Raw genomic sequence first — 27,267 nt, forward strand, 5'->3', positions numbered from 1 at the left:
TCTCAACTGTTTCTAAAAACAACCCAAGGACTTAAAAAAACAACCAGTTGTGTTTTTGGCAATAAATTGATGTTTTTTGGTGTCTGGAAAATGAGTTGTTTCAAAAACCTCCCAGTTTCAATCCTTGGGCACTGATCCATTGCCCCAGCCATGCCCAGTCCCGTTACCTAGCAACCTAAGTTGAGTTCCAGCCCGTTTGGTCAGCTGATGTTACCACTGTACAATAGCTGCTGGAAAAGACAAATGTTTTGTTGTTGAATTACCATTCGGAAACCACTTTCAGCTTTCCTGTTGGTAGTGCAGGAGGCTCCACTTCTGCTTTTCAAAGCTGAACAGTTGTATAATTGCACATTTGTTTTCAGTAATTTTCATGTGTGAGAGTGAACGTTGAGTTGGGGGGCGTGGCCAGCAGTAGATTGTTTGGATTTAACGTGACAAGATGCCCTAAGATAGCTCCAAATAGGCAGAACTGAGCAAACTAAAATCTCATTATAGCAATGATTTGTGCAATATAGATGATGTTTTGTATAGACCGTAGATGTTAGCCTGTTCAAGGAAAAATAAGATGTCACCTTTAATGCTGGGATACTAGATGAAACTGACTGATGGATGAGAAGGACGACAGAATGAGGTTTAGAGGGTTGGACATTGCTGAGAGATGGGAGGAATAAAAATAAATAAAAGTAACATTGGTTTACGATTTGGAATTGAATCAAATGGTTGAAGGAATAATGATGATAGATAGTAAAAGCAACGAAGAGAATGCTTGACAGAACATGAACAGGTGAGTTGGGTAAAAATAGACGGCTGTGTTGTTAGAGGTGTGATTAAGGTGAGAGCCTCTTTGTGCTCTTTGTAGTTTTTATTAGTTGTACAAAACAGATTTTTAACAGATCAAAGATCAATGTGCTTGGCATCAACTACTAGCTACAAATGAAGATGAGACAGTGCTTTGGAAATGCACCAGTTGAACCAGTTAGGCTCTAATATGTTCATCCAAAGAATTCGTACGATTAATTCATGTTTAATTTTAATGACTGTAAAAACTTATAGCTCTGTATTTTAACTTCAATATTGACTTTAATCAACTCAGGAAAATCCTTAATATCCAATCAAAGCATCGATTTTATAATATAGCTGACTTATGAAGTGTATATTGAACGTTTTGTATTAAATAAATACACAGTGAAATAATCAAATATATTTTTAAAAGAACGTTTACTTTATTTTATTATTTAAATTAATTATTTAAAAAGGTAGATTTAATAATTTCATGGGACATTTAAATATGACACTTAATTTCATATTTCAATATTTCATTATATATGTAATTATTTATTGATGTATTTAATAATTTAATTATATATCTAACTGCTTAGTGGTAAATAAAATTATTTAATGGTGTTTTTAATAATTATATAATGCATTTTGTTAATTAATGGGAGATTTACACGTGTACTTTATTCTATTTTTATTATTTAATTTTCTCACCCATAAAAATGTAACATGAATATGGTTTTATGTTTTTTCTTTTATGTTTTTTCTGTTTTCTGCTTTATGATGTTTTGATGCTTCTTCTTGATCAGTAAAATAATCTAGTAAAATAAAAGAAATATACAATTAACTGAATTAAGTGAAATTGCATTGAATAATATAAAAAATTGAAAAATGTTTGATAATTGTTGAATCTTTAAACAAAACATGTCCTGGATTTGCATTTATAAATGATAAATTACATTTCATGTTGTTTTAGGTAACACATAAATTATCTTTAATATCTCATCATTAACATATTTCAATGACTTCTAACCTGTTCTGTTATAAAAAACAAACTTTGTTCTAGAAATATAAATGATCCAGATTATGTTTTAATCTTTTTTTTGTGCTAATTTTAACAGTGGATCATGGGTGTCCAAAGTGCGGCTGGGGGGCCATTTGTGGCCCTCAGAGTCGTTTGTGCGGCCCTTCACATGCAATTCAAGAATGATTCAACTTTGTCCCATCGCAGGAGCTTTATGCAGATGGAGACTTTTTATTTGTAATAAGAGTAAAATTATAATCAACATAATTTCTTTACAGTGGAAAATGTTAAATACAACACAAATTTTTGTCTTTTTATAACAAAGTTTTTACAATAAATAGAACCAGGAGTTTTACTGAAAATCAGCCTTAATCTAATTTATTAAACTTGACTAAATATAGCAAGCATTTTGAAAGAAAGAAACCCAAATCCTCTATAAATTTTTAAACTTAGGTGCGTTTTTTTTAATACAGCAAAATTCTTTATACATGTTTGTATTTTTACTCCAAGAAATAATTTTTAAAAAACAACTACTTTTGCTTAATTTTAGTTTTTTTTTTGTTTGTTTGTTTTTTTCTTTCAATTTGACTATTTTGACTGATCTGGCAAAACATTTGGACACCCGTGTAGGAGCCTGTTTTAAAATGTTTAATAAATAGCTGAAAAGATGCAACATTTGATCAATTAATTCTGTCAGAGATAAAGCTTAGTTTGCAAGGAAGACATTTTAGGGTAGATAACGATTAGAGGAAAGATATTTTCTGTAAACGAAGGTCGACTCATCCCTGAAACTTGTGATGAAGCTCGCTGCTGCTGCTAATCCTTTAGCATCTTCCTGTGTAAACGCAGAGGGTCAGCCAGGTAAAGCATCTTAAATAACCACAGGCCCTACATTCGTTTGAAATTAAATAAAAGTGGAGAGGCAATCAGACGGAAGAACAAACTCAGAGAACTCTCCCGGTTCGCTCTGACATCTCCCTCCCAACATTTACACTGGAGCAACACGAGCAACGTGGGGTGTAGTAAACCCTCACTGACGCTCGCTCACTTTCAAATCTAGGGCACGGGACTGCTCAGCACAAAACAGATAGCGGTGACAGATTTAGAAATAAAAGATTAAACCCGTGACAGCTGAGAAACGCACAGAAAAATATCCTCGTTCCGTTGTTTACGGAGGCTTTCTGCTCGCTAACAGGGCCGGTAAAAGCATTTTTGGGGCCCGAAGCAGCTTTTTTTGGGTGGCGCCCATACCAACATTTCAACACCAAACAATTTATAATTTATAAGCTACTTTATGTGTGTAACACACCTTCTATCGTTAGCATAGACTATTATGACTATTGATTTTATCCTTACAGGAGGAACGAAGAAAAATAATTTGGATTTTGAAATGCAGAGCTGTATTTAAGTGTGCCATTTTGTTTTAACTATTTGAAACACTAAATTTAATATCTTACATTCTGCCAACAGTGGCAACAACAGGAAGAGATTAATCCTTATTATCTACAAAAACAATACAAAAATTGTTTTGCCATATTTAATAGCATTTAGTTTGCAATTTTCAATGTTATTTAATATTTATATACAGCTTTTAAGAGACCACTAAAAATGATCAGTTTCTCTGATTTTACTTTTTATATGTTGTTCTTTTATTCTATGAACTACTGACAACATGTCTTTGAAATTCTAAGCAAAAATTTTGTTTTTATTTACAGAAAATGAGAAATGGTCAAAATAACGAAAAAGATGCAGTGCTTTCAGACTTCAAATAATGCAAAGAAAACAAGTTGATATTCATTTAGAAACGATAATACTAATGTTTTAACTCAGGAAGAGTTCAGAAATCAACATTTGGTGGAAAAAAACAGGAGGTTTTCTGTCGGGTTCAGTGCCGTGGACTCTTCATTTTTTCCAGAGCTGTATGTATTTTCCATCATGCCAGTTTGGTGCTCTTGGGCCCCCTGGTGGCGTGGAGGACCCTAAACTGCCAGTAAGCCCGTGTATGCTTTGGGCCGGCCGTGCTCAATAACACCCCCAATCAGAAGATAGAAAGTCTGCAGCACGTGAAATAAAAAGTACAGTCGTTGCAATCTGTAAACCCCAAATCTACAACGGTGTGGGATTTAAAGCTGCTCTGGTGTTGACCACAACAATATTTAATCATTGATGAGCACAAATGTTCGCAGATACACCTGGAAGGATCACAGCAGCCCTCCCTGTGGGGAAACTGTATATTTAGAGTCAGGGGATCAAGGTCAAGGCAGGGGGAATGCAGCACCGTGTGCGTTTCTATTATCTCTGCAGAAAACCAGCGTGACAAGAGGTCTTCTTTTACCCCACAAACATATTCCTACCCCTTCAACTTGTTCACATTTTGCTTCATTACAGCCTCTAATTTCTTTGTATTTTACTCTGATACATTGACAAAAAGCAGTGCATAACATGGCGGATCGATAATATCTGCATTAAGATAAAATTTCTTCTTTAGTTTCGGATTTTGTTTTAATTTTGAATTGCAGTTTCTCAAGAGATTTTGCTTTAATTTGCTCTCAAATAATTCCTTGTTTATTTAGAAAAAATGAACTCAAATCATGTTATTATTTATTAAAGTATTTTGTAGATCTCTATTAACTTTGTCCAAATTCTGCCCTGAGTTAAACAAAACAATTTGAATTAAATAATTAAATATGGTTTACATGGAAGTTTTTTGTTATTTTATTATTTAAATTTATTATTTAAAAAGGTAGATTTATCCAAGATTTAACAATTTCATGGGATATTTAATTACTTAATTGCACATTTAATAATTTCATGATATATTTAATTATTTACTGATGTATTTAATAATTTATTTATATATTTAACTATTTAGTGGTAAATTAAATAATTGAATGACATTTTAATAATGTAATGCATTATAAAATTACAAAAAAACATAAACATCAAAAGTTTAAATTTAAATAAACGTATCAATATTGATATCAACAATACAGGCTTCTTATTAACTTGTTATTGTAATCAAAACTTCTCTATTACATAAATATGGAGAAGGAAAACCAGAAATGATTGCATTAATCCCCCTTTACTTAACCACATCAAATATGGAAGTAATTGTCTTTAGAAGTCACATCATTAGTAAATAAAAGCTACTTAATCTCAGGTAATTACAGCTCACTCACAAGGCTGGCCAAAGTTCAAACAAGTTTATATCCCATACTGCAAAATCAAAAAATGTTACTTGGTAATTTTTGCCTAGTTTCTAGTGCAACTATGTTAGTAAACTTGAAATGAGTCAAAACTGACTCACAAGTAATTTTTCTGCAAGATAAAGGAGCTTGTTTTGAGCAGATAACTTCTTAGTATTGATAAAGAAATAAATAAAAGTACTAGTTCCACTGGCAGATTATTTCACTTAAAATATGAAAAAATATCAAAATGGCCCAGTCAAAGTCCACATTCTGAATCTTGATGTGCAAAACTGGTACTCTTCAATCACAAAAGACTTGGTTCTTCAAAGTACTGACTCAGGGAGGCTCAATGCAAATGAATGCCACTAATTTCAGACCTTTTTAGTAAAAAGAAAAAGTTAAAAGTATTATCTAGTGCTGATAAATTGAATAAAATCCAAATAAAATCCAATGTTTTTGGTTGTAATGTGACAAAATATGAAACTTTAGTTGGGTAACTCAATGGGTTACTCCCCTGACTGCGAACCCGGATCAGCTCTCATCGGGACGAATTGCCTTTTTAATTAAACGGAGCAGATCGGCTCCTCGACTATCTGATGGATAAGAGAGGCGGAGCAGAGAGAGAGATTAGGAAAATTAAAGGTGGATGAAACAGAAAATAGATACAGCCTGGGAAGAAAAAGAGAACAAACACAGAGAGGCGCGCTGCAGCCTCATAAAGGAACAGCTAAAATCATAATAACAAAATGAATAATTCAGCAGCGAATGGGGGAAAGGTTCACTTCACTATAATGAGCGTTTTTGTGAGGTCGTAGTTTTGTAACCTAAGCAGGCCTTTGAGCGTGTGGCTGTGTGTGAGTAGGAGAGATACTGCTGATTCAGTAGGGATGGATGAAGGTGACCCTCTGCTGCTCCTGCTGCCTGTCTCTCCTCCTCATATTGATCCCAGTTGTCCAACTCAGATCTCACTCAAGGATACACTCATTGCCTCCTTGACATTTCAAATACGACAGTGTGAAAGCTGTAACTCCGCGCCTGGTCATTGAGGAGTTGCTGATCTCCCAGCAAAGTTAGAGTAAACCACAAAATGCGGTTCAGTTGATCAAAACTTAGGGTGCATTCACACCAGCCCTGTTTTGATTTGCTTCAATAAAACTTTAGTTTGTTTCTCAAGAAAGTCTGGTTTGTTTGGTGTGAATGCGCAATTGAACTCTGGTCTGCCTAAAAACTTCAATCTTTGGTTGAAGTGAACTCTGATTCGGTTTGAATGCGTATGTGTATGCAAAGAGGACCAGAAAAGCTCCAAAAGCAGGAAGTGTACTATGGTGCAGGGCATTTTGGGTAAATATAACCAAAACAAACATGCAAGTCTAGAGCGAGCGTGAGAAATGGTTTGTGGTCTCTATTGCTAAAGTCTGATGCCACTCAGTTTTTGTTTACATTTCGTGAAGAAGAAAGTTGCGCTCTGTGTCTTCTTCAGAGGTTTTCATGTCATTTCCTTTAGTAGTTCTTGGTTCAGAGCCCCCACTGGCGAGGAGGGGAAAAGGATTTACAATTAGTTTGGATTGCTTGACACAGTGCAGCGTGAAAGCAAACCAGAGCGGCTGAAAATGTGACAAATGTTGCAGTTTTGGTCCTTTATCGAACCAAGTGTTAATTTGGTTTGGTTGATCATAACGTAGGATGCATTCACACCAGCCCTGTTTAGTCCACTTTAATCAAACTAGTTAATTTGTCTCAAAAGTCTGGTTCGTTTGGTGAGGTGTAGATGTGCAATCAAACTCTGATGCGGATTTTAAAAGCAAACGCTGGTCTACCTAAAAACTTCAACCTTGGTTTGGTTGAAGTGAACTCTGGTGCAGTTCGAATGAGCGGACAAAACACCGCTCCAAAAGGAGGAGGCAAACTATGGCACAAGGCATTCTGGGTAAATATAACAAAAATAAACATGAGGGAGAAATGGCTTGTGGTTTTTACCCAAAGAGAAATCCTACAACTGCTAATATCTGATGCTACTCCATTTTGTTTGCATTTTGTGAAGAAAGAAGTTGCACTCATGTCTTTTCCAGACGTTTTCAAGCCGTTTCCTTCAGTAGTCCCTTGGTGCAGCGCCCCCACAGGTGAGGAGGGGAACAGGATTTTCAATTAGTTTCATTTGACACAGTCCAGTGTGAAAGCGAACCACAGCGGCTGAAAATGTTACAAATGTTCCCAAATCGAACTCAGTCTACTAGATTATCAGGTGTGAAAACACCTTTAATCTCTAAACATGCAAGCACATGGCGCCACACTTCTGGCTCAGATGTGTTGTTTTCATACCAGACTGCACACAAAGAGTTGAGAACTAAGAATAGAGCAGGCTACAACTGCAGCATTCAAATGCAGTGGCTGGGAGCAAAGGTTTGGACCACATATGGGAGAATGTGCCTGCGTAGACCTGCGCCGTCAAGGGTAAACTACCACACGCACACACACACACACACACACGCTTTCACCTCACCTCAAAACAGCAGCATGAATATGCATGATGCCGAAGGACGCAGGAGAAACATAATTAGACAATCAACAACTCCCAGATGACACGCATTACTACGACAGACGGGATGTGCCCCTCACTTCATCCTCCCCTCTTGTTAGCAGTAAAAAGCCGAGTCGTGCTTATACGTCAACATGAATTCCCACTTACCAGTGGCTCAAACTTGGGCAGAGAGCTGGAACGAAGCAGAAAACAAACAGAATAACAGCCAGAGGAGCCGCATGTGAAGACAATCCAACATAAAATGTAACTCCTCCGCAAATTAATTACAAAATTAATGCTTCAGATTCAGAGCAGACACTTTGAAATGAACCAAGACACACCTTAAAAGACAACACACACACACTTTTTCTCTCACTCTCACACTAAAAGTGCTGCAAGGCACTCTGGTGCACGCTCCTGTGCACGTGCACGTACACACACCTGGCTGCGAAGTACACAGTATATATTTGAATGTGTGAGTTATTGCTGGCAAAATGGGAGCAGGTGTCCCGAACAAAGGCTTCTGTTTAGGTTTCATTAAGCCAATTTGTGGAGGAGATTGGAAATTTAAAACAAAAACAGGAACGGGATCAGGGAAGTTGCAGAAGCTTTGTAAGCATTCAGTGTCATGAAATGCGGTGGGGAGGTGATGAGGCAGACGCAGAGGTCCCAGGTTGTAGAGAATGATGGATGTTTAATGAAGAAATAATTCAAAAGTCCAGAAATCCAGGCAGCACAGATGAACTGACTAAACTAAGCTCAGAGCTGGTAGCAACTGGAGACAACTGAAACAAAACGACAGACTCGACAGCAGTCAAACGAGACGAGGACCCGACAAAGAACATGGAGCATAGGTGACATTAAATACACAGAGGGCAGTCAGGGAACGAGACGCACCTGAGAACAATCAAGGGGTAGACAGGACAACACAGAGACTCAATAGACACAAAAACCTAAAATAAACACGCAGAAAAACTCAAATCCTCACATTCAGATGGACTAACAGAACCAGAAGCAGCGACTCGGCCGTGCCGCTTCCTGTTCCTCGCAGCGACCCTTCATCACATTATTAAACATCGTTTTCTGCATATCTTTAATTTAGTGTCAACCACTGTAGTTACCCCAAATCAGCTGTTATTTTGACCTTTTTCTGATTATTGTTCTTAAATTTACATTTACATTTTTCTTTTTTAATTTTACAATTTTCAGAAAATTTTCTGAAATTCAGAAAATATTACTTTCAAAAATAATAAAAGGCTTAGTTATTATTATTGTGGTTGTTATATGGTTCATATGTACCAATAAAGCATTTAAAATACTGTTTCCATGTATTTTAACACATAATGTTCCTTTGCAGATATGCTTTTTTAGAAAATTAAAACAAAAGTTCATCTCACCAAACTGGAATATTACCAAACATTTCCTTCTGATGGCATTCGTTCATCAGATTAAAAATACCTTTAAGCAGGTATTAAACACAGCTTTCATTAAGCCGACATTTCTGTACTGAAATGTTTTTTATTGGTATGATGTAATATTTTAATCTCCTAAAAACAGGAATAAAAGCTTAAAAACAGGAGTTTTTGTGCAACAAATCTACATGTTTCACTTAATCAAACAACTGAACTTTTCTATTGTATTTGGACGACCAAGTAAGTGTGATTTTTTAAAAACAGAAAAGTTTGTACATGCACTGACCAGTATATGCGCTTATGCTTAAATTATTTCACCATTCTCACTGAATGTTAGATAAGTTAGCAAGCCGATCAATTAAAGTGATATCATGTTTATTAAACTAGTTATCGAACAAGCTGCTCCTTTTGCTTGTGAATCTTTTTAGCTTTACCACACTTTTTCCTCCCATTGAACTTTCCATTACTGTGCTTAAAGGGTTAATATACAACTCAGATTACCAAGTTTTCAGTTTATTCAGGAAACAACCCAATAAAATGACCTGGGAGAAAAACAGAGTTAGCTGGGATGGCAGGACAAGAAGAGGGAACTATCACTACTTTGAATAATAATAATAATAATCATTATTATTCTAGATTTTATTTTTAATGCCCTTTATATATTAAGATCTCAAAGGAACACTACTTCTACTACGACTAATAATAATAATTTGTGTGTTTTCACATACAGATAAAAATTTTTTAAATTAAATTATGACTTAAGGAATCTGTTTAGCATAGAATAATTCAGTTTAAATTTACATATTTTACATTTTACGTAAAAAAAAAGATCAAATCCAGTCCAGATTCCCATTAACAATGCAATAAAATTTTAAATCAGAAATATATCACATTGTATTGAAGTCTTACTTCTAACTTTTCCCCTAAAGATGGAGACGCCCCCAACATCTTGCAGCCACGGGTGAAGAGCCATATCATTCATATCAAAATCACTTACAACAAACAAAACCCGGGCACAAAAGAAACTCATCTCATGGTTGACTTTTTTTTTTTTAGATGCAAACTCACCAGACACCATGCTGCCAGGTACACACACGCGCGCACACGTACGCGCACACACACATTTGGATTTCCCACAACAGATTCTCAAATTTCTCATATTTAGGCAAAAAACAAAAGAGTGACATACTGACCTGCCATGCCGCTGACACACACACATTCTCTTCAAGCAGTTCAGCCTTTCAAAGAGGATCCGTTTGAACGCGTCTATATACATTGACCCTGCTGAGGTTAAAGAACAAGCCAGCACTAAAATATTTTCTCACGAATCGCTTGATTTGAAATAGCAGCAGCGGCGGCGGCGCGATGAGCCTCGATAAATGCTGAGGAGACGCGATCGCCGCAGAGAAAGAGAAAGTCAGACACGATGTGCGCGGCTGACGGGATGTTGGGACACTACTGATGCTCTGAGAGCTCCGTGGTGATCTTGTAGAGAGGGAGAGCGCGGAGAGAGAGAGGAAACAACACACACACATACACACACACACTCACACACACACACACACACACACACACACACACACACACACACACACTATCAGCCAAATCTGACAGCGCCGCTTATAATTTTATAGCAGCTGCTGCACAGTTGGGAGCAAACAACGCGTACAGGATGGATGAGTTTGTTCAGGAGAAGCTATTTTAACTTGTGCAATTCACAGAATAATCCATTTCTTACCTCCATATTCGCTGCCCGTCGCCTCGGATGCTTTACTCTCCCAGATCGCTCAGGTATCGAATCGCAATTAAAGTAGAGTAAATAAGAAAAAAACAAAACCCGCCAAGGCTACTGTAAGTTTAAGGGAAGTAAAGCTGCTGCCGAACTTGTTCCCAAACGCATTGCTGCAGAAAGCCGAGCTTTGGGGTAAATGGGATGAGTGCGGTCAGGTTGACGATCCTGACATGTTCTTTGAGCGCAATGACACAACAAATGAGAAGGTTATCCATGAGAAGTTGAGGAGGGAGGAGGATAAAGGAGTTAAAACGCCGCCCACACCCGCCCAGTGTTTCCATCTGAGACCTACCTGCATCAGCAGCATCGCTTTCTGCTTCGGTTTTGCTTCCGGGACGAACAGGCGTGGGAACGAGGTGAAAACTTGAGTTTTTCCCAAAACATGACGCACTGGGCCATGTAAACCCTGCTAATGTTAAATAGCTGAGAATTTAGTGCTTAAAACTGTGAAACTTACCGAACTGCAGGTGCTTCTTACATTGGAGTAGGGGTGTCTAAAGTCCGGCTCGGGGGCCATTTGTGACCATGAGATTAATTTTTGTGGCCCCTCGCAGCAATTAAAGAATGGCACAAATGTGGCCACCCAACACTTTTAGTAGTTTCTTTTTGGGGTTTTTTTTAATGGCAAGTTTAAATTTTAAATGCAAAATGATTTTTTTCTTGAGTTATTATTATTATTATTATTATTATTATTATTATTATTATTATTATTATTATTATATAAAATCCAGCATGTTTTTACTCAAAAACAGACTTTGACATTCCCATCCATTTTATTTGGATGAATAAAAGACTGCTCTTATTTTTGTTGCCGGGAATGAACTGAAAACATTTTATAGACTTAAAAAAACGATAATTAAAAAAGTTAGATATCTTCATACATTAAGATAAATTTAAAATATTACATGTGTTATTTATTGTTGTGCCAGTTGTTCACAATAATATTTTTTGTGATTCTAAATAGAGAAAATATAATAATCTTTGCCCCTGAATATTTTTCGGGGGCTAAAATCGAACATGCTGCTGTTAACGTGCTCCTTTTCAAGCATGTTAAGATTATTGTAGTACAAAAATATGTGTCTTTTGCATTTCTTGTTCGTGTGTATGATTTTATATTTCTATCATGTTCAAAATAAATAAGACTCACCTTATAACTGGCTAATAGACAGTGTATAAATATATTAGTAATTAAACTGTGAATACTTTAGAAATTATTAATCGCAGCATGCATTAATTAAATGAGTAAACCTGACTAGTTTCGTACTAAATAGTGAGCCAAATATGTTTATATTTCAACAGAGTTGCTAAATTAAACACTACGTTGTTGCAGGTTTACTTCACAAATTTACTTTAAGGCTCTCTTTGATAGTTGTTAATATTTATATTGGAATAATAAAGTACAATGCTATATGCTAAAGAATTATGGCTACAAATGCTGAATGTGCTTAAAAGTTTGTCTGAAATGTTTGATTTAAAAACTCTGCATGAAATACACATGTAAACAGATTTGGCAAGAAACTGGTCAGTTTTCTCTTTTTCTTGTCCATAGTTATTAGATGTTAAAGTCTTATTAATGATTTGTAAAGTGTTGACAGATAAAATTAGAAATTTGTAAGAAGCCTTATTGTGAATCAGTACCAAATTAGAATATTATTAAAAGGAATTTTATTTCTAAAAGTGATCATCTTAAAAAATTTTGAGATTAATGTATGTATTGAACTGTTAACGTGGATAATTATCGTATATAGCTAATGGAATCTGAATAACATTTCTGTGATCATTTGAATTTTTACATACAACCAATAAAAAATTTTTTGTAAAACAAAAATGTCATGCAATGGCCATGAAGCAGCCCTTATGAACATGTGGAAGGTTGATGAGTTTACATCTGTATTTTCAGCAGAGACACTTCCCAAAAGGAGCCAGTCCACAAAACTGCTAAAGAACCTGGCTGTTCATAGAATTGTATGAAAATCAATGGAAAATTGTGTGGAAGGAAGAAATGTAACCCCGGACATGGCTAAAACTGTGGCATTCCCTGTATTAAGCTATGATAGTGATAAAAAGGATTGGACTGGTGCTCAGTAGTCCAAAGTTGTCTGTGATGTAATGTTTGTTGCTGAAATATGCTATCCAAATAAACATGCCTACGCTTGTCTTGTCACCATTATTATTGTTTGAAAATAAAGTTCCCAAAGTCTGAAAAAAAGAGTGGAGGGGCACAGAGTAGCAAACTGAAGATAGGTGCCCCACCATAAGATGCCGCCCTGGGTGGTTGCCCATGTCGCCCATATCAGAAACCGCCACTGTGTAAGTGGAAAATAATCCTAAGTAACAAAAATAAAAGCTTTTAAAGAATCAGTCTGTGTGTAGTTAATCTACATAATATGTTTCTCTTTAGGAATTGAGTTGTTGAAATAAATTAACTGTTGAAAAATATCCTAATTTGTTAAGTAATTCTATATATTCTATGGATTTACATATATATGAAAAAAAGTAAAATAATAAAAATGATATATATACATAAATATATTATTTTTATTATTTTATTTTTCTATGTAGAGCTTCTTTCTGTGTCCTAAAAAGCACCATACAGATTGGATTTCTTACTATTATGATTTTTATTCAAGAATGACAAACATGTAAAAAGATGAAGAAAAGATTACATCTTTGTTATAATAATTATAATATTAGCATAAGAATATTATTATTATTGTTATTATTATTATTATTATTATTATTAATAGTAATAATAATAGTTATGCTATTGACCTACGGTAAAAACTGAACGTACAAGTAGAACAACGTAAATACGCCTGTAACTGCAGTGCATTATGGGACATGTGGCGAGTTCAGGCAGTAAGAGTTATTTAAATTTAGAGAATGCACTCCAGCTCCCAGAATGCACCGTTCTCATTCAGTTCCTTTACAAACAAAAATGGCGTCGCACGGAGAAGATACGGTTGCTAGCAAAGCTGCTATTTCAGATGAGCAGGCAGAGAGAAAAACAGCGGCAGTGTCATTTGGTTTCACTAAAACTGTTAATAAATTTAAACCAACTGCTAGAGTTGAAAAAGATTTTTTGACCGGAATTGACAGGAATGAACTGCAGAGGTGCGCTCGTTGTGCTAATGCTACTATTAAGCCGACACCGTAACGGTTACGTTTGAAATGTGACGTTACTTGGTAATCTGAGGACATCATTTAACTAAATGATCTTTTCTAATTCGTGTATTCTTGCAGTTCAAAACCAACCGAGAAGCCCAAAGAGCTCATCATCCCCCTGATCCAGAAGAACCGCTGGAGCCGAGCGGGGCAGCGCGGGGAAGGAAACGGGAAGCCGGAGGCAGCGGAGCGGGATGGGGATTCTGTGGAGTCTCAGGCTGTGAAAGAGCTGATCGAAGGTGTGGATGGGAGGAAGACATCCTGGTGGACAATGAATAAGAGCATCGGTCTCCTCATGAGTCTCTTCTGCTTTTAGATTCACGAAGGCAGCTTGAACTGTGGGAGAATGGGCCTCAGACAGAGGGGAGCCTCAACCTCTCCATCCCGCTGCTAATGCAAAACAAAGTGCCAGACGGCTTTGAGGATGGAGACCTTGTCAAGGTGGACCTGCGGCCTGAATCTGTGAGTAGGGGAAAGTGGTAAAGGTGACCTACTATACTTCCTTGAACAGGTTAGGATCGGTCTATGTCCTATACAACACAAAATCAATATTAGATCTTGAGATTTTAATCTGTTTTGAGCTCCTTTCAGAATGAGCTGTTTTAGGACCTCTTGTTACTTTAAATCTAAATAAACTGCTGTTTACACTCGCATGCGAAAATAGCTGTAAACAATTGTACGTCTTTGGAAAGCAGAAGTAGAGGCTCCTGCACAACTAACAAGGGTACGGCAAGTGGCTTCTGATCGATAAGTCAACAACAAAACACTTAATTTTTCTAGCAGCCATTGTACAGGGGTAAAACCAGCTGACCAAAGGTGTTGGGGTTGCTAGGTGACAGACAGTAACTGCTGATTTGTGATCTTAAATTTGGAAGGATTTTGAAAAGGCTCATTTTCTAGAAACCAAAAAACCCCTGAAACGGCTTGGTAGTTTTATTTCTTAGCATTTGTTTTGTTTTTAGTAGCAGATGAGACGCAAACGGAAGCAAAACATGAATTGCTCATAATAGATCCCCTTTAAAATTGGTTCTAAAGTTTTTGAAGTAATGGATTAAGGAGAAGTATGGAATATTGTATTACAATATATTGTGGTTTCAGATGTTATTTCCTGTCCCTTTGTGTAGACCTGGTTTCCATCCATCCTCTGGAAATTTGAGTCTTGAAAAGTGTGGCATTTAGACATAAACAATTTGTTAGATCCTGACTACATGATCTATGACCCTGATATTCTATTTAAAATTGATCTATTGATGCGATTGTGTGAATCAATACATGTTGTAACCAGGAATAGAAAAACCTGTTGCTGTTACCAGACGGTTTGAAAGCAGCTTGTTACTTTTATGCGTTTATTCTCAGACTTATAATTCTTTTGCTTAAAAATCCCAACTTGTAAGATGTTTGGCAATAAGACAAAATAGAAGCTCATCACTTCAGGGTCTCATGATCAAGAAGGAGCAGCAGCTCCTCCACTCTATCTGCAAGGCTCAGTCCAGACACATTAAGCAAGAAGATCATTTCAGCCACTTGTAATCAGGATCTTGTTCTTTTGTTCATGATCCATATTTTATGACCACATGGTGAGTTGAAGCGCTAAATTGAGAGCTTCGCCTTTCCATCTCTGCTGTTTTCTCCCTGCGACGGAGCCGAGCAGTGAGTGCTTTCTGCAGACACAGAGTTTCAATCGGTTCGTCAGTCGGTGCTTGAAATGATTGAAAATGCTTGAATTTCTATTAGGTGTTTTCCAGGTTTGGAAAGTGCTTGATTTCCGTATAAAGTCTTTGAAAGTTCTTGATACTCAAACTGCATAGTTTTGTATAAAGTGCAATCAAAGGTTTGATTAAAAACCTAAATTTAGAAAACATTATTTACAGTTCAAACAAGATATTTTCACACACCTAATAAAAAGACTTTTTTCTCTCACTGCCTGAAGTTAAATGAAACCAAACATTTGTTTCAGTTAAAATTACCAAAATTATTTCTATTTGCTAAATGCCAGAAAACGTAGCAAGAGCATTTTTTAGTAACTTTCTTTGTATGTTGAGATAAAGCATTGAATCTGAGCAAGAAGTTCATTTACCTGAACACAATTTGTTTCGTTTCAGTGTAACAAATATGTATTATTCCAAATTTATCAATGACTCGTTGATCTGTGTTAATTGAATTTAAAGGTTGTCTGATATTTTATACTTTTTTGGTTAAATTAGTGTGTAAGCAAGACATTTCAAATCATAAAATATTGTTATTTTGATTCATTTTGTCCATGCTATAGAATATCAATACTACTATCTCAATACATTATTATTAACAGTAATAAATATTATTAAGGCTGCACTGATTGCAGTTTTCTGGCTGATTGCTGATTACCAATTTTGGACGATACCAGGTTGTTGTTTTTTTTGTCTGAAATTTTGCTAAATAAAGCAAGAAAGTTGTTGAGTTGGCAGCAGTGGAGTGACTATTCTTAACTGAAAGCGTGAAGACATGACCCGGTGGGCCGGTCTGTCAGTCAAACGTCTCTCACTGCAGAGCAGAAGAGGACAGTGGCTGATTTTTAGATCTTTGCTGAGGTAGATAAGATCTGTGGATAAGATCAGCTTCACATGTAAAAGATCACCAAACTCCCAAAATTAAGGAAATTGTCACCAATAAATTGTTGCACCCCTAAATATTATCATGTAATTGTGAATGTAAACTGCCTTTTAGTTCATTTTTATAGCTTTTACCCTGAAAGTGCTGGAAAAGTTTGAAATCTTACCTTAAAAGTGCATGAAAAATTCTTAATTTCGTTGATTAAAGTTTCCTCAAACCATATAAAAATATGATATGAACATCACAATACAATCTCTGATTCAGGGGTTTATTTTAGCATGAATTTCCTGACAGTACAGAATGTCGACTGGCAGCTGAAATTTGAGTGTGTGAAAGTGCTGAGTGGCCTGACATGGCTGCATGCGTATACAGTTGCACAGATGACTGTCAGTACAGCACGTCTTCGGTAGCAGACGGGCGTCAGCGTTCTCCCCAGAGACATGAGGGCAGCCAATCACATCTCTCTGTTTGTTTTCATAAGAGGCCTGGCGTGTCTCCTCAGTATGTGCTCAGTCACATCCCATCTGAGCGTCAGGACGCCCGAGTCACGGCGGCCCCGGGCGCGTTTTGATGTCAGGGTGGGCTGCCTGCAGGAAAACCTCCGGAGTCTGAGTGTGACGGCCCGGGGCCAAACGGCTGAGTAAGAGCCACGTTACAAGCTGCTTCTCTCTCTCAGCAGCTGCTGTTTCAGAACTCCAAAGTTTACATCCATCCATCCATTTTCTAACACATGGGGTCGGGAAGGTGCTGGTGCCCATCTCCAGCGAACGTTTCGGGCGAGAGGAGGGGTCACCCTGGACAGGTCGTCAGTTTGTCGCAGGGCAACACAGAAACACACAGCACATACACTCACACCTAGGGAGAATTTAGAGACAGACAGTCATGTTTTGGACTGTGGGACAACATGCAAGACCCCGGGCCGGGAATTGAACCCAGGACCTTGCAAGACAACAGTGCTACCAACTGCTCCGCTGTGCAGCCCCCCCAATAATTTTCCAATTACGGATGAACCGATCAGCTTTTTTCAGCTCCGATACCAATATCTGAGGTTTAGGGCCGACCACAGTACCTGACAACTGTAACAAAAGTAGCAAAACTTCAACAACTACAAGTAAACGGTAGTCGTCCAAGAAATTACAGAGTAAAAAAGCCTGTTGAAATACTGAGTAACTGATCAAACATTTAATATTTAAAAATTACATTATCAGACGGATCAAAATATAAAGTTAAGTGGAAATCTTATTTTAAAATGACAATAATTTATGTAATTAACCAAAAATAACAAAATCAGGCAAAATAATTTTTCCAAATCAGTTTCTTTCAATAAAAAAACTTTTGAAACTTTAACAGAAACGGCAGGCGTGTGTCTGAGTCTGGTGACATTTTGGTTAAAACATGTTTGTTTTTCATTCAGTTGGTAGAAAATCCAGACAATTTACTCAAGAGTAGAATTACTTCTTAATAAAATTACTCAAGTAAAAGTAAAAAGCACAGTGTGGAAAAAATACTCCTAAAAGTAAACTTTTTCTAAGAAGTTACTCACGTAGATGTAACTAGTTGCTACCCATTTCTAATTGGTATTAAAGCCTTCATGAGCACGGTGTTGATTTGTCTGTTTAATTCTTAGTTTTTATTTGTTTTTTATTTTAGTCGACGGAGGCAGACTATGAGAGCGTTCCTGTTGAGGCTTATGGACTCGCTATGCTGAAAGGAATGGGCTGGAAGAAAGGAGAGGGAATCGGACGGACATTTAAACAGTAAGTGACAGATTTACTGTTTCTGCCTTCTGTAATAACAAAATAACACTTTTTAAAAATCTCACAATCTTGTTTGGATATATAGTTTATAACCATAACTGCTGCCATTCTTGCACAACCATCTGCTCTGTTTTTACTCATTTCTAAATAACATCTATGTTTCCTGCACCAATATATTGTATTGCAGGGTTTTCCAGGCGTATCATAAGCCTGGCAGGCCACCAGGCTTTACTTGTGCCCCCACCAGGCCAAGCATTGCTTATTTATTTAAGTCTTTTTAAAATGTTTGCATTTTTTAAAATCAAATCAAATTTTATTTGTATAGCACATTTCAGCAGCAAGGCATTTCAAAGTGCTTTACATCATATCCAACACAGAAACACAAAGCAACATAGAATCAACAATCAAAACACGACATTAAGTCAGGTTCCATCAATAAATTTGTAATTGATTACGTTTCAAATACAATCCTAAACAGGTGGGTTTTTAGTCGAGTTTACATCCATAGAAAGTTTACCTGTTACACTCCTACTGTGTTATATGGATTAGACGTTATAGTTGGTGTTAAGGTATTAATCTTCCAATCTTTCAATAACATATAATTATCAAGGGATGTTTTCAAATTTCCTGTCAACATTAAACATTTTTTAACTCAGAAACACAACGAGCCGCTGGATGAATGACTGCCCAACCACTGGACTTAGCAAGTTTTCTGGGGGAAACCTTGTATTGTAAATAGTCAGTATTTAGTTTTTAAATGCAAATTATGTACATTTTTGAAAAAATTGATGCCACTCATTTTAAATCTTGTGTCCAATCTGTCTTATTTATGTTATTGTTTTTAATCCTGTTTTTTTTCCTATCACTTTAACACTTTTATGTCTGTTGCTGCTGTTTGAAAGGCTGTTTCTATTCTTCTACTCACTTAAAAGTATTTGGGTGTTTAAAATGACTCCACATCCATCCACCAGTTCATACCAATGTTTTGTTTTTGTATACCACCATATAATTCTGTTTTCTATCTAAAAACAAACCATTTTAACCTTTTAATCTCTGCATATCAGTTTATTCTTCATTGTAAAGTAATTTCATGAATTGCAGAGAAGTTCTTTATTTTTATCTTTTTTCTCTTTCTTTTATTTTCTTTCTAGTCATATTTTGGGTCATGAATAGATTCATAAAATATGACACCTAATTAAATCAAAAGTTATCTTTTATAGATTTAAAACACAGTTGGCATCATTGTGCAGGCTAATCTTTCCTCCTGCATTGTACCACGTGCAGCACATGTGTCAAACCCGAGGCCTGGGGGCCAAATCTGGCCCGCCGTAGCTTTTTATTTGGCCCTCTAGACTCCAGACTACATCAATAAATCACTCCAGTTTTTCAACAAATCTGCAAAACTCACAAAAATCAACAGACTCACATTTTTTTCTGATTTTTACTGCAATTCTTTCTCAAAAATGGCCAAAACGTTGAGTTTAAGTGAGTGCTGTCGCAGCCTCACTTGATGTCAACTTACATAGCCTGATAGTGGTCGATACGGCGATTAATAAAAGTCACATTTTGCATCATACGTGAGTGCAAATATCATAAAAATGGCTTACAAATATTTATAAATTAGCCCCACAAAATTTTGGATTTTAATTGCAAAAAATCAATCACAAAATCCTGGATGGACTGGTCAGTGTGAAAAGGTTTTAAGGAACACTGAATGCGGAAACAAACATGTATTTATTAATATTTTAAAAGTTTATTGGTTTCATCAATACATTCTGGTGTAACCGGCCCTTTAAGAACATTCAGATTTTTGATATGACCCAAAATGAGTCTGACCCCCTGACCTGCAGCATACAGGTGCAGTCTTTTGATCTGATAGATATTTTTTCTTTCTTTTTGCTGCAGAGCTTTGCTGTTCAGACTGTATTTTATTTTATTTATTTATTTTGTTAGCGGTCTTCCGGATGGCAGCACTGATTTCACAAAAACCTGCAGAAATTATGTTTATAATGACCAAATTACTCGCGCTCTGATCACTAATAAACCTCCGTACCAACGTAAATGCTGATTTATGATCAGTTTGTGTATTTTAGTTTTCTGGTGCTGGTTTGTGTTTGTATTTATAGATGTAGCAACAAACGGCGTTCTCTCTGGATGCCTGACGCGGTTCTGGAGCGCTGGCAGAGATTTGCTCCACACCCGTCTCTATTTTTATTGCCGCTGCCTCGGGGCTCGACGATCACAGCCATCCAGTCGTTTATTTTCTTCTGTTTTGTTTTTTTTCTCTCCTTCCAGATTTGTTTCTGGTTTCTCTGAATCTACTAAGGATTTTTTTCAGGGCATTTAATCAAATTCTTTTGTTTTCCTACCTTAATTTAGCTTACTCATAATTAATTGGTTCTTTACATACAAAGGCCTGTCACGATAACTAATTTTACTAGACACTAAATTGCCCCAGAAGTTACGGTGATAAACGATAATATTGTTGTTTTGAGACAATTTTCAGTTAATATAATAGTAATGGCATAATAATGCAAGAACACAATAAACTTTAAACTCAAATTAACATTTAATGCTGGAAATGGAAGACATTTTAAATATCCAAAATAAATAAACAAAACAGCTAATAAAATTATAAAGTCTCTGTAAATAAAATTTTCCTTAAAAAAGGAGCCAGTTGAGACCAAATCACCAGATTGAAAACTTTTGTTATCCAGTTTTTGGTAAAAAGAGAGAAAAGTAAAAAACAATTGAGCTCATTTTAATTCATGATGCGATTAATGGATATTTTGATTATTGTGACAGGCATATTTTCAAGTAACATGGCGTAATAATACAAGAACCCAGTACCAAAGATCACTAAACTTTCAAATTTAATGAACATTTGTCCAAAATAAATAAACAAAACAACAGAAGCAACAAATAAAATTAATTATGAAGTCTCTATAAACAAAATGATCCTTCAAAAAAAGGGCTGGTTGAGACCAAATTACCAGACTGGAGATTTTTGTTTTCTAATCTTTGGTATTAGTTGTTTAATTTTTTATGCGTTTATTTGATTTATTGCTTATTGCGACAGGCCTGGCCTTACATGTTACACAATCTTCCTTAAATCTAAAAAATCTACATTTTATTTTATTTTCTTGCAACAATTTTATCACTCCACAGATCACTGCGTTTCTTAACTTTAAAAAATAAAACCACAAATGGAGATCTGACAAACTCAAACTGTGAAAACGAAGCGGCGTCTCCCTGTAGCCTGATTTAAATCCTGCGCACGTCCAGATCTTTGTTCATTGATCTAACGCTTTCGCCCACAGAGACGTGAAGCCAATCGAACACCAGCTCCGTCCTAAAGGCCTGGGCCTCGGCGCCGATCGATCGGCCATAAAGGATCTGGAGCCCAGCAAGCGCCAGCGTCCGCCGAAGCCGGGCGAGGAGCAAACCAAGCAGGAGGAGCTGGCGATGGTCCCTGGAGGCTGCGTTCTGGTGGGATCCGGGGCCCACAAGGACCTTTACGGCAAAGTAAAACTCGTTGCACCGATTGCAGTTTCCTGAGAAATCCTGACCTGCTGGTTCCGATTTTGGACGATAAAATAATTTTTTGCTTGAAATGGTGATAAATTTAGAAAGTCGCTAAGTTGGCAACAGTGGGGTGACGATTGTTAACAGCAAATGTGCAGACATGACCTGGTGAGCCGGTCTGTCAGTAAAACGTCTCTAACAGGAGAGCAGAAGAAGACAGCGGCTGATTTCTAGATCTTTGCTGAGCTAGATAAGATCAGCTTCACATGCAAGTATCGGCTGATCGCTGATCTCCCAAATTTAACCCTTCCAAACCGAACGTAGCAGCGACGATCCAACCAAATTTGCAGTACCGTAATTCCACCACACTTTGCTCTGTCTGAAAAATTCCAACTGCTTCTGAAAGGAGAGACGTTGCGCTTTCCAGCCAATATCGGGTTATTACGGTAATTTCCGTCCCGCCGTTGCAGGAAGTGAAATGAATCTGAAGGTCACTTTTAACTACTAAATATTGAAAGTTCCAGTTGTTATGGATAAATGGGCAAATATATTTACTCACAGGACGTTTAAAGAACTTTGTACAATTAAAATGAGCAAAAATATTCAGGCAGCGATTTGAAACTTTGGACTCAAAGGGTTAAGGAAATCGGCGCCAATAAATCAGTGCAATCCTGAACGCATCTCTGGCCGTCTAATTCACATAAAACATGTCTGATGAGTTTTTGTTTCTGCGTGGCAGATTGAAGGCGTAGACGCAGACAACGCTCGAGTCGTGGTAAAGCTCGCCATCGGCGGAAAGACGGTGACGCTCAGCCAGTACGGAGTTAAACTGGTCGGGACGAAAGAATACGAGAAAAACAGCAAAGACCTCAGTGAGTATTCGATGTCAAATTTATTTATGCATCACTTTTAAAAGCAGGTTAAAAACTGCACCAAAGCTACTAAGACAATAGAATAAGATGATGAAAAGAGAAGAGAAATAATAATAATACAAAAAAATAAGCGTTATAATAATAAGTAAATAAAATACAAATAAAATATCACAACAGAAAAGTTACAGTATGAGGCCTCAATTAAATGCTAATGGAAACAGTGTCACTGTTTACTCGTTTTATTATTATTATTTTAGAAGAATCTTTAAAATATCACTGCAGATGCATCACAATAATAAAACAATACTGTTTTCAGGAAATCAAATGTAAAAAAAGTAAAACATTTACCAGCTTATGGCTACTGAAAAACGTGAAATAATTTTCCTAGACGGTGAACATCAGGGCCAAAATTGTCCTCCTCAATTAAAAACACAAAATTATTATTATTTTCTCTTTTTCCTGCACAGTAATAAATAATACATGTGATATTTTACGTTTTGCGTAATGTTGACATTTATTTAACTTTTATGACTTATTTTCCATTTTTAAAGTCTGTAAAATGTTTTAATTTATTCCCACCAACAAAAGTAAGAATTTCTTTTACAACTTTTACTTTGAAGAAACGTAGATAATAAGAGTTAATACATTTAATTTCCCTTTGGGATCAATAAAGTCTTTTTGAATTGAATTGTTAGGCTTGTTTTTTAATCACAGCAGGAATAAATTCATCCTGCAGAGCGATGTTATTCCAATTTATTGAGATCTAATGGTTCTGTCCGACCCAACTCACAGGCCGGCTCAGTAAGGCCCACAAAGACAAGGAGAAGGAGAAAGAGAAGGAGAAGGAGCGACAGAGACTTGAGGAGAAAGAAAAGAGCAGCAGTAGTGACAAAGTCAAACACAAGTCATCTGAAAGGGAGGAAGGGAAAGACGAGAGGAAGAGGAAACACAGAGAATCAAGTCAAGACAGGTACGTTTTCACTTTAAATCATCTCGTTCAGTTTCCGTGAAGGAGACCTATTATGATTCCTTGAACAGGCCAGCATGTTACAAAACATTTTCATTACATTTTTTCCATAAAATCATCCTTAGATAATGAGATTTTAGTCGTTTACACTCCCAAGTGAAAATGGCTGCAGATGCAGCCGTACAGCTTTGAGAAGCATTAGTAGAGCCTCCTGCACGACCAATAGCATTGCAGCAAACGGTTCCTGAATGGTGAGTCAACAACAAAACACTTGCCTTTTCCAGCAGCCATTGTACAGTGCATGGAGCGGTAAAACCAGCTGACCAAACGAGCTCAGCTCGGGCTGCTTGGTAACGGGCGGAATTCTGCTGGGGTTGCTAGGTAACAGTGGAACTGCTGAGGTCACCTGCTGATCTGTAGGTCTTTGAAACTTCTCATTTTCCAGAGCCCAAAAAATATCAATTTACTGCCAAAAATGTCTGTCGGTTTTTTAAGGACTTTATTTAAAAGCATTTGAGACCCAAATAAAAATACGAAAACACGTCAGATGTGAATTTTGCTCAATAGGTCAATGTTAAATCCTTGATTAGCTGTTTTCTTTGGTGTTTTTTTTGTTCCTGTGCAGAGATAAGCCACCAGTGAAAGAAGCGCGGCAGGCTTCAGCTCCTCCCTCCTGGCTCCAGAGGGACCTGAAAGTCCGCTTCATAGACAAGGCGTTTAAAGGCGGCCGGTACTACAACTCAAAGGTAGCGACGCCTCGGCTGCTTTTCTCTGTGTTTCACTCAAACGCAGCTCAATGCTGTGAAGTTGAAGCTGAGAACATGATTACTGACTCTGTCACTGGCTTCCCACTTAAGGTTCTTTGCTGCTCACCGTAGCAGCTTTGCTAACAAATCCAGACGTAATCAACCTTATTTACACAGACTTTAAAGAGAATCAATGTTTTATACCACTAAATATGGTCTTACTTCTTCTGTTAAACTAGAAGTTTAACTGTATTTACACAAAAAACAGCAGAAATTAACAATTATTTCTACTTCTGCTGCAAAAACAAAATAACATCTTGATTATCACAGCTTCAACATGGAAATCTGACAGTTTTGCCTTGATTGACTGTTTATTTGCAGTTCAGATACAAACATCATTAGAGGCATCAAAATGAAGAAATTCCACCTATAAATACATCAACAATTAACATGTACTTTGATGTTATTTCTGTTGAACTCAATATAAAAAAAACAGAAAAATTAACAGTAGAGCTACAACTAAAGATTATCTTAGTAACATAGTTACTAAGATAATCTTTTGTTATTAATTTAGCATTTAGAATAAAAACAGTTTTGACTGTAAATATGTTTAATCCAAGAACGTTTAAAGTATTTCTAATATTGTGTAAAAACACTTAAGTGGCTAAATAAAAAAATTGTGGAATGTGCCAATTTTCTTTCTTATTGCCAAAGTGTTTTCATCCTAAATGCTTAATCCATAAACCCTTAAGTCCTTTTTGGCTTAATTAATTCTCTGAATGTGTTTTTCTTTTCAATAACTGTCCTTTTTAAAATTAATTAAGTGCAATTACTGAATTAGTTGACGATTATTTAATAATCAATTGTGATTAATCGTCTCAGTCCTCATTAGCAGCATATTATTTGATGAATAAATATTAATGAGTGTGTAACTATTTCCCTTTCTGATTTAATCTAAGCCACATCTAAAGCATTTTTCTTCTGGTTTTTGTTTCAGAAAGCTTAGGATCGAAAATCTGAATCCAACAAATTCAGAGAAAATATGAAAATATAAAATGTCTAGTGATTGCATCTTGAATAATGTTTTCTGCAGCATTTACGTTTTATAATTTGGATTTTGTGTGAAGATTTAAGCAAAAATGTAGCATAAACAGCCATTTAAATTAGCTTTAAGTCAACAGGATATTATACATTCTGCAATTTGTCATTATGTTCTTTATAGTGTTAGTAAGGCTACCTGCTGAGGTAACCAGCATGCAGTCTGCTGCCGACACAATCCTTATGGCTTAATATATAAATAAATAAAAAACAACTGTCACACTGATGGCGTTGAGTTTTTGCACCATGACTATCTGGGTTTTAGGCAATTGGAAATATTTCCCAACTGTTGATCCTTTAAACTAAAACCTTTATTTGTTGTTTAATCCCAGTAAATTCAGGATTGTTTTTGAACTCGGTCTCACTTCCCTTCAGATGCGAGTGGAGGATGTCCTGACGCCGTTTACCTGCGTGTGTCGAACTGAAGAGGGAAGACTGCTAGACGGTGAGTCAGCCGTGAAATCTCTCGCTCGTTTTGTGTAAGTTTGCACTCGGGCGTTCCCTGTGGGCAAAATGTGTTTATCTGTTTATGCAGCATCAAAATATAAAGCTGCTATTACTCAGCCGATTTAGTTTAATTCATTACGGATGTCTTGTGGTTAAAACAGCCTCAGTCTCCAGTTAGACCTCAGTATGAACCATGTTTACCTTTTAGGAAGAGTTTTAAATTGTTAGTAGTGTTAGAAAATGTAAAAGCTACAAATTTGGTTTCCAAATGTAGCATGACAAATTTGACGTGTGTAAACACTCACAGTTAAAACCTCGTTTCCATTTTCTTAGGTTGCATTAGCGGGAAAAATGACTCTTGGTGATTTACCAAAAACAAAACAAAAAGCGCTAAAATCTGACGCTACTCCATTTTTGTTTACATTTCCTGAAGAAGGAAGTTAGGCTCATTTCTTCTTCAGAGATTTTTGTCATTTCCTTCTGTTGTTCTTGTTGCAGCGCCACCACAGGCGAGGAGGGGAACAGGTTTTTTAAATAGTTTGGATCATTTGACTCGGTGCAATCAAACCACAACCGCTGAAAATGTAACAAATGTTAGAAGTTTTTCACTCCTTTGATTTAAGCATACTGTGCTTGTATCATTTTTCTTTTGAACTACCATTAGCAAAAGTATTCATACCCTCTCCACAAGCAAATTAGATCCACACTTTTCAGATTTCTCCTTACACTACGCAATTATTTGTTACTTTTTGTTGGTCTGTCACATAAAATCCTACACTTACTGAGCTTCTAATGTCATTTTCTAGCTGTCACCTCTAAATATTTTGTCGGTATGAAGTAAAAATAATCAGCAGCCTCCAGCCTTCATGAAAAAGCAGCAGAATAATGATCGGCGACTGGATGATCAGTCCGCTCCTGACTGCTGCTATGGAAACGGCTGCTCTAAATTACGTTAGCAATTAACCCGTCTCTCTGTGGCAGATGTGAAGCAGAACATGCTGGAAACCATCGTCCCAAAAGGAGAGTACGACGCTGTGATGGTGGTTCTGGGCGAGCACAGAGGACAGGTGAGCAGTGGGTTTCGTTTTTATCTGGTCTGGATGTGACTGATTGATTGATTGCTGCTAATCGCCGGCTCTTCGTTTGTCGGATCAGGTCGGCCGTATTCTTCAGCGGGATAAGAACAAATGCAGAGCGATGGTGCAGCTCGACAGATACGAGGAGAAATTATTCACTCTGGATTATGACTCCATTTGTCACTATGTGGGAGCCACAGACGACTGATCTCAGGCTTCCTGTAATGTTCAGATGTAACCTTTAAATCATGTAATGTTTTTTAATAAAAATATATTTAAAAAATTCACATCTGGACTTGTTTGTTCGGGTGATG

General features: G+C 36.7%; 2 protein-coding genes across 3 annotated transcripts in view; one reads left to right on the forward strand and one right to left on the reverse strand.

Annotated features, from left to right (window-relative positions):
* The window catches only part of LOC106700000 (membrane-associated guanylate kinase, WW and PDZ domain-containing protein 2-like), a 68,056-nt gene extending 57,693 nt beyond the window's left edge, over positions 1–10,363 (reverse strand). For both annotated transcript variants that reach the window (XM_023335095.1, XM_023335145.1), the window contains exon 1: positions 10,113–10,363. In XM_023335095.1, the coding sequence (XP_023190863.1) occupies positions 10,113–10,195 (83 nt within the window). In that variant the 5' untranslated portion in view covers positions 10,196–10,363. The remainder of the gene's footprint in view (positions 1–10,112) is intronic.
* Positions 10,364–13,622: 3,259 nt separating this feature from the next.
* gpkow (G-patch domain and KOW motifs) lies at positions 13,623–27,240 on the forward strand. The gene is made up of 11 exons (XM_005810693.3): positions 13,623–13,825; positions 13,955–14,115; positions 14,193–14,338; positions 18,116–18,222; positions 21,543–21,747; positions 22,487–22,619; positions 23,412–23,589; positions 24,212–24,332; positions 25,806–25,875; positions 26,859–26,944; positions 27,033–27,240. Exons 1-11 carry the CDS (start codon positions 13,650–13,652, stop codon positions 27,159–27,161), a joined length of 1,512 nt encoding a protein of 503 aa, XP_005810750.1. The 5' UTR covers positions 13,623–13,649; the 3' UTR covers positions 27,162–27,240.
* The last annotated feature ends 27 nt before the right edge of the window (positions 27,241–27,267 follow it).

This window comes from Xiphophorus maculatus, chromosome 1 (genome assembly GCF_002775205.1).
Source record: "Xiphophorus maculatus strain JP 163 A chromosome 1, X_maculatus-5.0-male, whole genome shotgun sequence".
Taxonomy (NCBI): Eukaryota; Metazoa; Chordata; class Actinopteri; order Cyprinodontiformes; family Poeciliidae; genus Xiphophorus; species Xiphophorus maculatus.

Excerpts from the sequence above, each read along its gene's own strand:
- gpkow (XM_005810693.3), top strand. The coding sequence starts at position 13,650 with ATGGCGTCGCACGGAGAAGATACGGTTGCTAGCAAAGCTGCTATTTCA. Across the intron at positions 13,826-13,954 it reads GACAGGAATGAACTGCAGAG|TTCAAAACCAACCGAGAAGC; the intron begins GTGCGCTCGTTG and ends GTATTCTTGCAG. Across the intron at positions 18,223-21,542 it reads ATCGGACGGACATTTAAACA|AGACGTGAAGCCAATCGAAC; the intron begins GTAAGTGACAGA and ends TTTCGCCCACAG.